We start from the raw sequence: 16439 nt of genomic DNA, 5'->3' as shown, positions 1-16439 counted from the left end.
CATTTTGTGTAAGGTTTCCTAGAAACAAGGGGTCGTGAATTAACCCTTTTGGCTCAACATACCCCCCTTTTCCCTACTGTTCAAGTGCTGAATATTACATGCCACTTTCTCAGTATTAGGGGCAGGTCACATGCTCAGGAAAACGTATCTGAAAAACGATTTACCTGACATATGAAATGTATGACATCCACTGAAGATACCACGGAATTGTGTCGAAACTGACGAAGAAGCCAGAGAAAAGCAGTACGGGTATGGCAGTCACCGGACCTACAAACGTGGCAACCTGAGACATGGACAAGTGCAACATCAGAGGCAGGACGTGACTCACTGTAACCATGTTACATGAAGATACTGCGGTTTATAGTGTCTGCTTAGAATAAAACTGGGTACCACTCTGAGAAACAGAATTATATTCATATACTACAGGTGGGTACTGTGTAAATACAATGTGGTTGGTGTGATTGTGCCAGGAAATACAGTTAAAAATATATGTTTAAATATTTGTTTAATTCTAAAAAGTTGTATTTACAGATACAGAAGTTATAAATGTAGATGGGGGGACAGAAGAGAGGAATACAGTAGAGAGAGTGGAAGGTGGAACAGGGGATTGAAACGCTGCCTCTAGGGGCATATTGTGGTACGGGGTGGCACTACCCTTAGACCAGCCACAAGCACAAAATATATTTTTTAAGAGCAAGTAATATCAATACTCAGTCGTAATTTGCTAATAATGTCAATACTCATCCGTAATTTGCTAATAATATCAATACTCTGCTGGAATGGTCACTAGAGTTTATTTGCAAATCTCAAGCTGCAAACAATAGGGGTAGCAGTTATTATTGCGTGTTAGCATTGGAAGGAGGATGTACCTGTAGAGAGGTGGAAGCCGCTCCTATCAGCAGGCCCAGAGACTGAGCCACAAGAGAGGTGAGGACTCCCAGGGCCAAGAAAAGGATGAAACGCACAGCGTCAGGCGGCTGGGACGTCATCCAGTAGACGATGCTGCAGTAGGCGACTGGGAACACTATCTGTGAAGCAAAATAAGACAAATACTTGATTGTCCATTTGTGGACACATTTGTCCTGTCAGCTTTTCTTTCATGCACACGCACATACAGTTCCACACAAGCCCAACCACACATTGACAGATTGTAAGGATAGTGTCAGTGCAGCACCCCAGGGTTGTCTAGGTGGTTAAGTGCCTTGCTGAAGGGTACAACAGCGGGAAAAGCTGTTGTTATCTAAGATTGTGATACAGCCACCTCACGTTCCTCATGTTCAGCCAACAATATCACACCATGGAAAACACATTGAGTATCATTAAAACATCAAACTAAAACACTTTTCTTCATGTGGAGAATAAAGGCCAAGATATTTGTGCTTTGAAATAATCATTTAGAAATTGTTGAAAAAAGCCAAATTAGATGCTATACAATACAAATTCAATACAATAAATGAAAACATGCAGTAAACCTTCGTCACTTTAAATTTAGAGCACAGGGCGATGTCTGGTGACGCGTAAAGCCTCCTTATGTAATGTTATTGTGGGATTTGTCCAAATCTGACAGACAGAATTGCTTTGATGCTAAAGCCACTTTAATGCTAAAGCCACTTTGAGCTCCCATAACAGGTTTCTTGAGTTACAATCAATACCTTTGCTCTTTTCAGTGAATGATAGAATCATAATGTTTTTGTTTTTTTCTCTTGTCTTTTACATTTTGATGAAATACCAACTTAGACCTTTTTTGGGACACAAAACTACTAAAAATTACCCTCCAGAGTTCTATGTGACATTTGTAATTACCTGGAAGGGGAGGTCCGCCATAGTTTTGGCCAGATAGTAAGCCTTCAGACTGTACCAGTAGTTCAAGTGCTCTCTTAGGAAAACTCCCATCTCTAAAGGGACTGCATTAGAGACGGAGGAAACAGCGTCATAGTAATCTCATTTAAGTAATCAGAGCCAAGGTAAATCCCAGCACAGTCTACTCCTAATATACTGTATGCAATGGCTTCCGACTTCATGCACTAAATCAATGCACACAGATGCCTGTCAGTAAAAAGAGCAGAGAATACTCACAGGTCAGAACAGTAGGCATTAGAGCAGCAAACATGAGGAAAAGCATGGAGAAGAAGAGGAAGCCAGAGTTGCTGAGCACTTTCTTGGCGTCGTTGCCGATGCCCAGGTAGAGCAGGCCAATCAGAATCCCAATTCCAATGTGAGAGCAGATTCTTAGGTGAGTCAGCACCTGTAGGACCAGAACAGGAGAAAAAGAGAACATTTTTTGTTTATATATTTTCCTATCCATTGCGCTTCTGCATTGCTTGCTCTTTGGGGTTTTATGCCAGGTATATGTAAAGCACATTGTGACAACTGCTGATGTAAAAATACATTTGGCTTTATAAAATATATTTGATTGAGAGGAAGGAGGGCAGAGAGGAAGAGGGAAAATGGAATGGCTATGCAAAGTATGGTATGAATAGATCTATTTTTTGTTTGTGTTATGACATTCTCATATCAATTTGTTGAACTTAGTTTTTTCCTCTTATCCTTTTCATTTGCTTTTGAATCATATTAAAATGTTTTGGGTTCATTACATAACATTTGGCTATTTTAAAAAGGAAGCTGTTGCAGTATAAAAACAAAACAGTAGGTGGCAGTGTGTCTTACCGTATCTCTAATAATGCTTTGAAACGTCCTTTTGAACAGGATGCAGAACTGAGTCAGACAACTGGCCGAGAAACTGTGGCAGCCCTCACTGGAAGACGAGTCCTGAAAGGATTGGAGAGCAACATAGAGAGAGAGAAACAGAGACTGAACAACCTGAAGTGCTAAGACTTCTCAACATAGATTTCCTGAAACATTGAAATTAAATGCTTTGACTCTGAAAATAAAACTTCAGTGAGATTCTTAATTTCAACCCATTGAGAGCTGTAGTAATACACTAATCCCCCCTTTACCTCCTCAGACGATTTGTGCCACAGGAAGGGATTGAGGGGTCCATTGTTCATGTCTGTCTTGTAGACCTGCTCACATTTCCTCTCCTGCACGGCCTTCACCAGACGCGCCGTCTGATCTCCGTACTCCCCAGACGCCACCTCCATCACTGGGATCAAATGGAGAGAGAGGTACGCATGTCACAGAAAGCCCAGTGATTATTGCATGGGAACCATCTGTAAAAGCTATTCTGAGAAAATGTATTTTCAGTTGAACTAATAGAAAGAATACATTTGAGAACGCTTTATACCAAAGTATACTAAAATAACTTCCTGGGACAGTTATTCTAAGAAAATAAGGCAGATTCCTGAATACACTGATATGCATGTGCAAATAAGGTTATTATAACAATGATGACAACACACTTTACTTGTTTCTTATTAAACTGGTAAGAGTTTCTCACCAAAGTCTGCAGGGTTGTGGTACGTTGGGCAGTTGAGCCCCAGCTCTCTAAGATAGGGGACCAGGTTAGGTACATTCCCTCTGTAGATACACTGGCCCTGACTAAGGACATACAGCTAGGGAGGGAAACACAGGGGCACGAAGCAATCAGGATACAGTACATTCATTTAGCAGACCATTCATTTAGTTATCAAAATAGTATTGGAATCATTGACATTAGGGGAAAAGGTTAGTCACACTAGGTACTGTATATACCAAGCATACACAGTTTGTTTTTACTTTGTTAAACAACTAAATTAGCCTGTTGATTTGTTTATTTGTTGGGGACCATGCATAAGTATTGTGCCACATGTATAGCTAGCTACATATCTAATTTCCAACTGTGATCCTTTGGTATAATTGTGCCTTTCATTGATTCCCATGCATTAGGCTAGCCTGAGTCCCAGATCTGTTTATGTTTTTCATGCCAATGGCGTAGGAGTTGGTAAGACAACTCAAACAGATCTGGGACTCAGGCTAACAGAAGGCCAGGTTGGAGGCTGACCTTGTTGAAGAGCTCAAAGAGCTTGGCGCTGGGCTGGTGGATGGTGCAGATGACGGTGCGGCCACCATGGGCTAGGGCCTTCAGCAGAGACAACACCTGGAAGCAGGAGGAACTGTCCAGGCCACTGCAAAACAGGGTATAGGGGCCAAGGTTAGTATATGGTGGACAATGTCAAAGCAAAGAATAGATTTGCTTTTGTACACCTAAAGTAACATCTTAGATCATCAATACGGAAGAGAAGCAAACTAGTGAAGTGAACTGGTAGAAGGACTCCAGCACATTGCATAAACTTGCACTATATGACAAAGCAACAAACACTAACGTGAGCTACTGAAGTTAACATATTTTTTTCTGCACACATGTTCTGTAACTGATCTAATGGCTTATCACTGGACACTGATATGAATCATATGCCAGTGATTTTGACCAGGTGAGAAGACTCTTTGGATTGAGTGTGTATCACAGTGCAGTTAAGCAGTCAGAGGTGACAGAGAGAAATGGGCATCAGGAGTAAATCCCCTTAACTTGTTGTATCACGCTGCTGCTCTCAAAAACTATGACATCATTCCAGTTTTTGACCAGGGTCAATTCAAATTGAAGTCAGAGAATTCAGGAAGGAATTTTAACATTTTAAAATAAATAGTTTCTCCTTTTTGATTTATTGAGAAGTCATTGAAAATAAAATGTTTTCTCAAATATTGAATTGGAATTTCAGTTTACTACTCTACATGAATTGGCTGACAATTCAAATTGACCCAAATCCTGTTTCAGACACATCTCTATCTCTAATAACAGTGGACAATGTACCCTAAAAACAACATTGAGCCTTAAATAACAAGACCATTTTTATGGTAAGGTTAGCAAATGTGGTAGCTCTACAGTACTCTGCTGTTTATCGATTGTATTTGTCAGGGACTTTCCAGCTGCCCTATCTCAGTCCCATATGTTGTCAGATTGACTTTAGAAGATACAATTTCAGATGCTTGGAATATTTACAGTGCCTATAGATAATCTACAACTGCCTCGGATTTCTTTTGGATTTCTGTTACAAAGTGGGATTCAAATGGATTCAACCCCCTAGAGTCGATTCAAATCCATCAGTTTAAACTAGAGTTATCAGTTTTGTTTGCATTCGATGCGTCTCAATCTACCGCAATGTGGCACTTGCGGTTAAAGGTGACAGAGCTAGAAGAGCTGTGATTGTTGGACTATGAGACATCCCGAAAATCGGTCTTCTCACAAAATCTTATGTATTATGACGCCTCTGTGGAAAGGTGAGACTCAAGAACACGCACATGATGGTTGTTGCTCTAGGACGTTGAAAAAAAATGTATTGGAAGTACAGTGCATTTGGGAAGTATTCAGACCACCTGACCTTTTCCACATTTTGTTACGTTACAGTCTTAATCTAAAATGGATCAAATAAAAAAATAGAACACCTTATTTACATAAGTATTCAGACCCTTTGTTATGAGACTTGAAAATGAGCTCAGATGTATCCTGTTTCCATTGATCATCCTTCAGATATTTCTACAACTTGATTCAATTGATTGGACATGATTTGGAAAGGCACACATCTGTCTATATAAGATCCCACAGTTGACAGAGCATATCAGAGCAAAAACCAAGCCATGAGGTTGAAGGAATTGTCCATAGAGTTCTGAGACAGGATTGTGTCGAAGCACAGATCTGGGGAAGGGTACCAAAATAATTCTGCAGCATTGTAGGCCCCCAAAACACAGTGACATCCATCATACCTCAAGGGGTCTTAAAATTCCAAATCAAATAGCGGAAGTATCCTTGGTATGACCTTCTTAAAACAATTCCATATACAGTGGGGCAAAAAAGTATTTAGTCAGCCACCAATTGTGCAAGTTCTCCCACTTAAAAAGATGAGAGGCCTATCATCTTCATCATAGGTACACTACAACTATGACAGACAAAATGAGAAAAATAAATCCAGAAAATCACATTGTAAGATTTTTAATGAATTTATTTGCAAAGTATGGTGGATAATAAGTATTTGGTCAATAACAAAAGTTTATCTCAATACTTTGTTTTATACCCTTTGTTGGCAATGACTGAGGTCAAACGTTTTCTCTAAGTCTTCACAAGGTTTTCACACACTGTTGCTGGTATTTTGGCCAATTCCTCCATGCAGATCTCCTCTAGAGCAGTGATGTTTTGGGGCTGTTACTGGGCAACACGGACTTTCAACTCCCTCCAAAGATTTTCTATGGGGTTGAGATCTGGAGACTGGCTAGGCCACTCCAGGACCTTGAAATGCTTCTTACGAAGCCACTCCTTCGTTGCCTGGGCGGTGTGTTTGGGATTATTGTCATGCTGAAAGACCCAGCCACGTTTCATCTTCAATGCCCTTGCTGATGGAAGGAGGTTTTCACTCAAAATCTTACGATACATGGCCCCATTCATTCTTTCCTTTACACGGATCAGTCATCCTGGTCCCTTTGCAGACAAACAGCCCCAAAGCATGATGATTCCACCCCCATGCTTCACAGTAGGTATGGTGTTCTTTGGATGCAACTCAGCATTCTTTGTCTGAGTTTTTTACCAAAAAGTTATATTTTGGTTTGATCTGACCATATGACATTCTCCCAATCTTCTTCTGGATCATCCAAATGCTCTCTAGCAAACTTCAGACGGGCCTGGATATGTACTGGCTTAAGCAGGGGGACACGTCTGGCACTGCAGGATTTGAGTCCCTGGCGGCGTAGTGTGTTACTGATGGTAGGCTTTGTTACTTTGGTCCAGCTCTCTGCAGGTCATTCACTATGTCCCCCCGTGTGGTTCTGGGATTTTTGCTCACCGTTCTTGTGATCATTTTGACCCCACGGGATGAGATCTTGCGTGGAGCCCCAGATCGAGAGAGATTATCAGTGGTCTTGTATGTCTTCCATTTCCTAATAATTGCTCCCACAGTTGATTTCTTCAAACCAAGCTGCTTACCTATTGCAGATTCAGTCTTCCCAGCCTGGTGTAGGTCTACAATTTTGTTTCTGGTGTCCTTTGACAGCTCTTTGGTCTTGGCCATAGTGGAGTTTGGAGTGTGACTGTTTGAAGTTGTGAACAGGTGTCTTTTATACTGATAACAAGTTCAAAACAGGTGCGATTAATACAGGTAACGAGTGGAGGACAGAGGAGCCTCTTAAAGAAGTTACAGGTCTGTGAGAGCCAGAAATCTGGCTTGTTTGTAGGTGACCAAATACTTATTTTCCACCATAATTTGCAAATAAAATTGCTGTCTAGCCATGATCCCTAACACCTTGACAAAGCTTTAAGAATTTTGAAAAGAATAATGGGAAAATATTGCACAATACAGATGTGTAGTAAAGCTCTTATGAGACTTACCCAAGAAGACTCATGTATTGACTCATGTAAAAATCCTATGTGATTTTCTGGATTTTTTTTCTAATTTTGTCTGTCATAGTTGAAGTGTACCTATGATGAAAAGTACAGTCCTCTCTCATCTTTTTAAGTGGGAGAACTTGCACAATTGGTGGCTGACTAAATACTTGTTTGCCCCACTATAGCTTAGTAGAACCCTTCCCCATCTCCGGGCTTAGACAAGGCTTAGATTGTAATGGGTGAATTGTCTTTTTTTTAAATCAACGACCTACACAAAATACTCTAATGTCAAAGTGGAAGAGATTTATTAAACATAAAACGAATATACCTGGATTATTTTCACCCCCCGGAGTCAATACATGAGTCTTCTTGGGTAAGTCTCATAAGAGCTTTACTACACATCTGTATTGTGCAATATTTTCCCATTATTCTTTTCAAAATTCTTAAAGCTTTGTCAAGGTGTTAGAGATCATGGCTAGACAGCAATTTTCAAGTCTTGCCATAGATTTTTAAGCATTTTAAGCACCAGGAACATTCATCATTTTCCTGGTAAGCAACTCCAGTGTAGATTTTGCTTTGCATTGTAGGTGATTGTCCTGCTGAAAGGTGAAATCCTCTCTCAGTGTCTGGTGTAAAGCAGACTGAAGCAGGTTTTCCTTTAGGATTTTGCCTGTGCTTAGCTCCATCCCGTTTCTTTTCCTCCTGAGAGACTCCCCCAGTCTTTGCCAATGTTAAGCATACCCATACCATGTTGCAGCCACCACCACCATGCTTGAAAATAAAGAGGCAACTACTCAGTGAAGTGTTGTTTTGGCCCCAAACGTAAGGCTTTGCATTTAGGCCAAAAAATGTATTCCTTGGAAATAATACTTTAGTGCCTTTTTGCATACATACAAAAAAGTATTCTTCTTTTCATATTGTGGAGTCAGCACTATGTTGTTGATACTTACTGATATTTAACCTTTATTTCACTAGGCAAGTCAGTTAAGAACACATTCTTATTTACAATTATGGCCTAGGAACAGTGGGTTAAGTGCCTTGTTCAGGGGCAGAACAACATAGTTTTACCTTGTGAGCTTGGGGATTCGAGCTAGCTACCTCTCGGTTACTGGCCCAACACTCTAACCACTAGGCTACCTGCTGATCCATCCTCAGTTCTCTTATCACAGCCAATGAACTCTGTAGCTGTTTTAAAATCACAAATGGCCTCATGGTGACATCCCTAAGCAGTTTCCTTCCTGTCCTGCAGCTCAGTTCAGAAGGATAACTGCATCTATGATGTGTCTGGGTGGTTTTAACACTAACCACAACATAATTATTAACCTTTTACGACTAGGGGGCAGGATTTTAATTTTTGGATAAAAAACGTTCCCGTTTTAAACAAGATATTTTGTCACGAAAAGATGCTTGACTATGCATATAATTGACAGCATTGGATAGAAAACACTCTGACGTTTCCAAAACTGCAAAGATATTGTCTGTGAGTGCAACAGAACTGATGTTACAGGCGAAACCCAGATAAAAATCCAATCAGGAAGTGCCGCATTTTTTGAAACCGCCTCATGCCAATGACTCCTTATATGGCTGTGAATGAGCTACGAATGAGCTTACGTTTTCTACGTATTCACCAAGGTGTCTACAGCATTGTGACGTCTTTTTACGCATTTATGTTGAAGAATAGCCGTAAGGGACCACATTTAGCAAGTGATCACATGATGTCTCCCGCAGAAAATCTTGCGTAAAATACTGAGGTAGACATTTTTCCAATCGCTTCTTATGAGAAACCAATTGTCTTGACGGATATGTTATCGAATAGATATGTTAAAAACACCTTGAGGATTGATTCTAAACAACGTTTGCCATGTTTCTGTCGATATTATCGAGCTAATTTGGAAAAAAGTTTGGTGTTCTAGTGACAGCATTTTCCGGTCGATTTCTCAGCCAAGTGTGATGAACAAACGGGAGCTATTTCGCCTACAAAAATAATATTTTTGGAAAAAAGGAACATTTGCTATCTAACTGGGAGTCTCCTGAGTGAAAACATCCGAAGTTCTTCAAAGGTAAATTATTTAATTTGATTGCCTTCCTTATTTTCGTGAAAATGTTGCCTGCTGCCAGCAGAGCCTAGCATAGCATTATGCCATGATAAACTTACAGCCAACGCTAGACAAGCATTTGTGTAAAGCATATTTTGAAAATTTGAGATGACAGTGTGATTAACAAAAGGCTAAGCTGTGTCTCAATATATTTCATTTGTGATTTTCATGAATAGGAACATTTTCTAGGGGTATTTATGTCCGCTGCGTTATGCTAATTCGTTTGAGGCTATGATTATGCACCCGGATCCGGGTTTGAGAGTCACAAGAAGTTTTAACTTGACCATGTTTAAAGATACAGTATATTCAATGTCTGATTTGTTATTGTTACCCATCTCCCAATCACTGCCCTTCTTTATGAGGCTTTCGAAAAGCTCCCTGGTCTTTGTAGATGAGTCTTTGTAGATGAATCTGTGCTTGAAATGCAATACTTGAAATGCAGCTTCTCCTTTACCCAAATCCAGATGGCAGATGTTCTGAAAGAGCTGCAAAACCTGGACCCGTATAAATCAGCTGGGCTTAACAATCTGACCCTCTATTTCTGAAACTATCCGCCGCTATTGTCGCAACCCCTATTACCAGCGTGTTCAACCTCTCTTTCATATCGTCTGAGATCCCCCAAGGACTGGAAAGCTGCCTCTTCAAAGGGGGAGACACCCTGGACCCAAACTCTTACAGACCTATATCCATCCTGCCCTGCCTATCTAAGGTCTTCGAAAGCCAATTCAATAAACAGATCACTGACCATCTCGAATCCCACCGTACCTTCTCCGCTGTGCAATCTGATTTCCGAGCCGGTCACGGGTGCACCTCAGCCCGCTCAAGGTACTAAACGATATCATAACCGCCATCGATAAAAGACAGTACTGTGCAGCCGTCTTCACATCGACCTGGCCAAGGCTTTCGACTCTGTCAATCACCATATTCTTATCGGCAGACTCAGTAGCCTCGGTTTTGCTAATGACTGCCTTGCCTGGTTCACCAACTACTTTGCAGACAGATCAAATCGGAGGGCATGTTGTCCGGTCCTCTGGCAGTCTCTATGGGGGTGCCACAGGGTTCAATTCTCGGGCCGACTCTTTTCTCTGTATATATCAATGATGTTGCTCTTGCTGCGGGCGATTCCCTGATGCACCTCTTACGCAGACGGCACCATTCTGTATACTTCTGGCCCTTCCTTGGACACTGTGTTATCTAACCTCCAAACGAGCTTCAACGCCATACAACACTCCTTCCGTGGCCTCCAACTGCTCTTAAACGCTAGTAAAACCAAATGCATGCTTTTCAACTGTTCACTGCCTGCACCCGCACGCCCGACAAGCATCACCACCCTGGATGGTTCCGACCTAGAATATGTTGACATCTATAAGTACCTAGATGTCTGGCTAGACTGTAAACTCTCCTTCCAGACTCATATCAAACATCTCCAATCCAAAATCAAATCTAGAATCGGCTTTCTATTTCGCAACAAAGCCTCCTTCACTCACACCGCCAAACTTACCCTAGTAAAACTGACTATCCTACCGATCCTTGACTTCATCGATGTCATCTACAAAAGGGCTTCCAATACTCTACTCAGAAAACTGGATGCAGTTTATCACAGTGCCATCCGCTTTGTTACTAAAGCACCTAATAACACCCACCACTGCGACCTGTATGCTCTATTCGGCTGGCCCTCGCTACATATTCGTCGCCAGACCCACTGGCTCCAGGTCATCTACAATTCCATGCTAGGTAAAGCTCTGCCTTATCTCAGTTCACTGGTCACGATGGCAACACCCACCCGTAGCACGCGCTCCAGCAGGTGTATCTCACTGATCATCCCTAAAGCCAACACCTCATTTGGCCGCCTTTCCTTCCAGTTCTCTGCTGCCTGTGACTGGAACGAATTGCAAAAATCGTAGAAGTTGGAGACTTATCTCCCTCACCAACTTTAAACATCTGCTATCTGAGCAGCTAACCGATCGCTGCAGCTGTACATAGTCCATCGGTAAATAGCCCACCCATTTTCACCTACCTCATCCCCATACTGTTTTTATTTATTTACATTTCTGCTCTTTTGCACACCAGTATCTCTACCTGCACATGACCATCTGATCATTTATCACTCGTGTTAATCTGCTAAAAAATGTATTATTCGCCGACCTCCTCATGCCTTTTGCACACAATGTATATAGACACCTTTTTTCCCCTTTTTTTCTGTGTTGACTTGTTTATTGTTTACTCCATGTGTAACTCTGTGTTGCTGTCTGTTCACACTGCTATGCTTTATCTTGGCCAGGTTGCAGTTGTAAATGAGAACTTGTTCTCAACTAGCCTACCTGGTTAAATGAAGGTGAAATAAAAATAAAAAATAAAAATAAAACTTGACTGAGGGACCTCAAATCAAATCACATGTTATTGGTCACATACACATGGTTAGCAGATGTTAATGCAAGTGTAGTGAAACGTTTGTGCTTCTAGTTCCGACCATGCAGTAATATCTAACAAGTATTAATCTAACAATTTCACAACAACTACCTTATACACACAAGTGTAAAGGAATGAATAAGAACATGAGAACGCGAAGCGAGGCGGCCATCTCTGTTGGTGCCAGACCTTACTGATGTTGTATGTATGAGGGACAGACGAAGGGGTCGTCCGAATAATTTTTTACTTAACTAATTTAGTCATTTTTTTTGTTATTGAATTTTTATCGATTTAAAAAAAGTGTATAATTTTCTTTTCACTTTGACATTATGGATGTTGTCTAGAGCAATGACAACATTTTGTGTGTGAGCTTCAGGAGTAGGCTAATCCCTACAGATGGTACAAATGTAAACCAAAGGGAGACAAATGGCTGCTTTTTGGTCATTAAGGACTTTGGGACTCATTTGTGTCCCCTGGTGAGACTCTAGTCTTTCCTAACCAGAAGCCAACTGGGAGAGATGATATTCAATTGCATCCTCTGTTCCAAAAGAGGACAGGTTAACCTTGGAACTTTTCTTTCAGATTACTTTCAGTGGGGACACAAACAAGACCGAAAAAAACACACACAAAATGGAACACAACTAACACCTGCACTCAACAACGTCATATTGCCTTGTACATCTCATGAAAGAATAGCATTGCCTCTAAAATATGGACTGTACAGTGGCACGTTATAATCCATAGTCACGTCAAGACTTTCCTTGCCACGGACACACATGCATGTGTTCTATACGATGTGCAATGGGAGCTTCTGACCTGGTGGGTTCGTCAAAAAACATGACGGGAGGGTTGTTGACAAGCTCCAGGGCGATAGCCAGCCTTTTTCTCTGCCCCCCTGATAGATGTGACGTTCGGGTTTTCGCACACTCAAGCAGGCCCAGGGCCGTCAGGATCTCCCTCACCTAAAAACAACACAGGAGGATTACAAACACCTATAACCACATCCCTCCCTCTTGGCAACGTGTCATATGTCTACATTAATTACAGATCTAGGGTCAACGCTAACTAAAGTTAGCGCAATGACTGGAAGTCTATGGGTAACTACTAGCAAGCTAGCAGATAGCACAATGACTAACAGTCTATGGGTAACGCTAGTTAGCATTGGCTAGTGAAACTACCTCTAACTTCTTTCATACTGGACACAGAGACATACAAATAGTATCCACTAGGTCATCTACCACTGGGGAAGTAGATAAAGAGCTTCATTGGCAAAATCCCGAATGATCCTTTTAAACATAATGGGGAGGAAATCATATCTGACCCTGCATCAGTGGTTAGTAGCAACATCTACACACATACACCTTCCCAGGCACAATCATCATATCACATTACATCCATTCCAGCCTGTTTAAAGCCAGTACTGACTGCACTAGTGGCAAAACTCCAGTGCTGAAATAGTAACTTGTCCGTTCCCATGCAACTCTCTCACCATGTCTCTCTTGCCCTCATCCTTTTCCTGGAGCTTCAGATTAGCAGACACCTAGCAGAGAGAGAGTAAGATTTAGTTCACACTACGGCTGAGTCCCAAAGAAGAGAAACGACGCCTACATGCATAGAATCTTTCATGTCTCAGAAGCAACCATGTAGAGAGAAAATGTATCTTATCAATGTGAAGAAAGACACAGTTTAGAAGACACAGCACCACGTCACATATAAATGCATTATGTAGAACAGACATCATGTGGAATAATGAATTCTGACTGCTCTAATACATTGTATTTGCAGCTTTATAAACATTTCACCAGTTTAACTCCACTCCAGACTGCCCTTGACCAGCACAAAAACACCATGTGGCGTACTGCACTAGCTTCGAATAGTCCCTGCGACATGCAACTTTTTAGGGAAGTCAGGAACCAATACACACAGTCAGTTAGGAAAGCAAAGGCTAGCTTATTCAAACAGAAATTTGCATCCTGCAGCACTAATTCCAAAATGTTCTGCGACACTGTATAGTCCATGAGTCTAGGAAACACTGTCACCACTGATAAATCCACGATAATTTAGAATTTCAATAAGCATTTCTCTACGGCTGGCCATGCTTTCCGCCTGGCTACACCAACCCCGGCCAACAGCTCTGCACCCCCCACAGCAGATATCTGCATGGAGGAATGGGCCAAAATACCAGCAACAGTGTGTGAAAACCCTGTGAAGACTTACAGAAAACATTTGACCTCTGTCATTGCCATAAAGGGTATATAACAAAGTATTGAGAAACTTTTGTTATTGACCAAATACTTATTATCCACCATACTTTGCAAATAAATTCATTAAAAATCTTACAATGTGATTTTCGGGATTTATTTTTCTCATTTTGTCTGTCATAGTTGAAGTGTACCTATGATGAAAATTACAGACCTCTCATATTTTTAAGTGGGAGAACTTGCACAATTGGTGGCTGACGAAATACTTTTTTGTCCCACTGTACTACTCCCAACTGTGACCTGTATGCTCTCGTTGGCTGGTCCTCACTACATATTCGTCGCCAAACCCACTGGCTCCAGGTCATCTATAAGTCTTTGCTAGGTAAAGTTCCGGCTTATCTCAGCTCACTGGTCACCATAGCAACACCCACCCGTAGCCCGCGCTCCAGCAGGTATATTTCACTGGTCATCCCCAAATCCAACACTTCCTTTGGCCACCTTTCCTTCCAGTTCACTGCTGCCAATGACTGGAACGAATTGCAAAAATCACTGAAGTTGGAGACTTTTATGTCCCTCAGTAACTTTAAGCGTCAGCTGTCAGGGCAGCTTACCCATCGCTGCAGTTGTACACAGCCCATCTGTAAATAGCCCATCCAACCAACTACCTACCTCATCCCCATATGTTTTTCTGCTCTTTTGCACATCAGTATTTCTACTTACACATCCTCATCTGCACATATATCACTCCAGTGTAAATTGCTAAATTGTAATTACTTCACCACTATTGGCCTATCGATTGCCTTACCTCCTTAATTCATTTACACACACTGTACACATATTTTTCCATTGTGTTATTGACTATACGATTGTTTATCCCATATGTAACTCTGTGTTGTTGTTTTTGTCGCACTGCTTTGCTTTATCTTGGCCAGGTCGCAGTTGTAAATGAGAACTTGTTCTCAACTGGCCTACCTGGTTAGATAAAAGTGAAATACATTTTTTTAAATTAACTTATTGTTTACTTCAAGAAGCATTCAATTGCATTGTGTATGCACTGCAATGTGTTTAATCGATTGACCTGCACTCTGGCCAGGTCTCCTTTGTAAAAGAGGTCTTCTGGCCTCAATGGGACTTCCTGGATAAATAAAGGTTAAATATATAATTTTAAAAAATTACCATCATGGCTTCTTGTACTGTGAGGTGAGGCAGAAGCATGTCGTCCTGCATGATGTAGCACGAGACCTTCCTGAAAGAGCGTAGGTCACGAGGCTGCCCATTGATCAAGATTTCCCCCTTCATCCCTGTCTCTCTACAGAGGGCAAAGCCATACCTGGGTTACGCATTTGATCCATATGATAGAATTGATTTATTTCCGGGTTTAAAAGAAATATGAACAATTGAAACAATAGGGAACAGCTAATACATTCATGTAAACATGAACAACACATATTTCCAAAGTTTAAAAGAGTTTAAAACATACACATACAATAAAAATGGAATATATACAAAAATGCATACAGTATCCATTCTCAAAAATGTATTTCATGACTTGGGTCATTGTTAAATGATTTCGAATTAACTTGGCGCTTGGCGTCACCCTGCAAGAGTCACAGCAAGGTAACAGCAACCTGCAGCAAGGCTTTTTGTAATGAAAACTTTTTAATGCCCAGAACTGTGGGTGTGACGTGATACTTGTTAGTAGAAGTTAATCGTCTATCAGTGTCCTTGTACACCTCTTGGTTGTTAAGTGTCGGGCCTGTGGCTCACCTGTAGCCGGCCAGAATGTTCATCAGCGTAGATTTCCCAGCTCCTGAGGGACCCATGATGGCCACCAGGCAGCCACTGGTGAATTTTCCAGAGATCCCTTTCAGCAGAGTCTTGTAACCTAAGAGCCGGGTACAAAAGAAAGCAGAACCATATAAAACCCTCCATCAGCCTCACAATGGCACTTCAGGCTTTAAGCTTCACACAGTATCTGCTTAAACCTGCTTAAATGTCCAAACCATGCATTCTCTCCTCCTCGGATAAAACCCTCTTTGTGTTTTGGGTTAAAAGGGGGTATTTGGATTTTATTGTATTTCTGAGTGAATGCACCCATCTGGTTGGTGTCTATTACATTTTAAATCTCCTCATGCTCACCTTTCAGACCTCAGAACAAGCTGGTTTTAGCCGGGTTCCCACCCAAACATGTCCATGGAGTGATTCAAATTAACACAGACTGTTTTTTGGGGTGCTTATTGAAAAGCACTTTGAGCTGCATTCATAAAATATGCTTTATAAATACAATTATTGTTATACATTTTAGAATTAATTCACATTTTAAAATGAGCCGCTTATCTATTCTGTTTGAACAGCACATTCGTGTAAACAGTGAACACACTGCTGTTCTAGCCCAGAACTAGCACACCCAATTCATGACCTTGATGA

General features: G+C 41.2%; 1 protein-coding gene across 5 annotated transcripts in view; it reads right to left on the bottom strand.

Annotated features, from left to right (window-relative positions):
* abcg1 (ATP-binding cassette, sub-family G (WHITE), member 1) overlaps positions 1–16439 on the bottom strand; it is a 40226-nt gene that overhangs the window by 5065 nt on the left and 18722 nt on the right. For all 5 annotated transcript variants that reach the window (XM_046295042.1, XM_046295045.1, XM_046295046.1 and 2 more), the window contains 12 exons: positions 15780–15897; positions 15189–15321; positions 13301–13351; positions 12628–12773; positions 3941–4064; positions 3398–3512; positions 2958–3103; positions 2668–2769; positions 2077–2245; positions 1804–1904; positions 870–1028; positions 165–283 (listed from right to left, as the gene is read on the bottom strand). In XM_046295042.1, the coding sequence (XP_046150998.1) occupies positions 165–283; positions 870–1028; positions 1804–1904; positions 2077–2245; positions 2668–2769; positions 2958–3103; positions 3398–3512; positions 3941–4064; positions 12628–12773; positions 13301–13351; positions 15189–15321; positions 15780–15897 (1483 nt within the window). The remainder of the gene's footprint in view (positions 1–164; positions 284–869; positions 1029–1803; positions 1905–2076; positions 2246–2667; positions 2770–2957; positions 3104–3397; positions 3513–3940; positions 4065–12627; positions 12774–13300; positions 13352–15188; positions 15322–15779; positions 15898–16439) is intronic.

The sequence above is a fragment of the Oncorhynchus gorbuscha genome, linkage group LG13, assembly GCF_021184085.1.
Source record: "Oncorhynchus gorbuscha isolate QuinsamMale2020 ecotype Even-year linkage group LG13, OgorEven_v1.0, whole genome shotgun sequence".
In the NCBI taxonomy this organism is placed as follows: Eukaryota; Metazoa; Chordata; class Actinopteri; order Salmoniformes; family Salmonidae; genus Oncorhynchus; species Oncorhynchus gorbuscha.
Note: the sequence above shows the minus strand (reverse complement) of the source record. Positions and strands in the feature narration are given on the sequence as shown.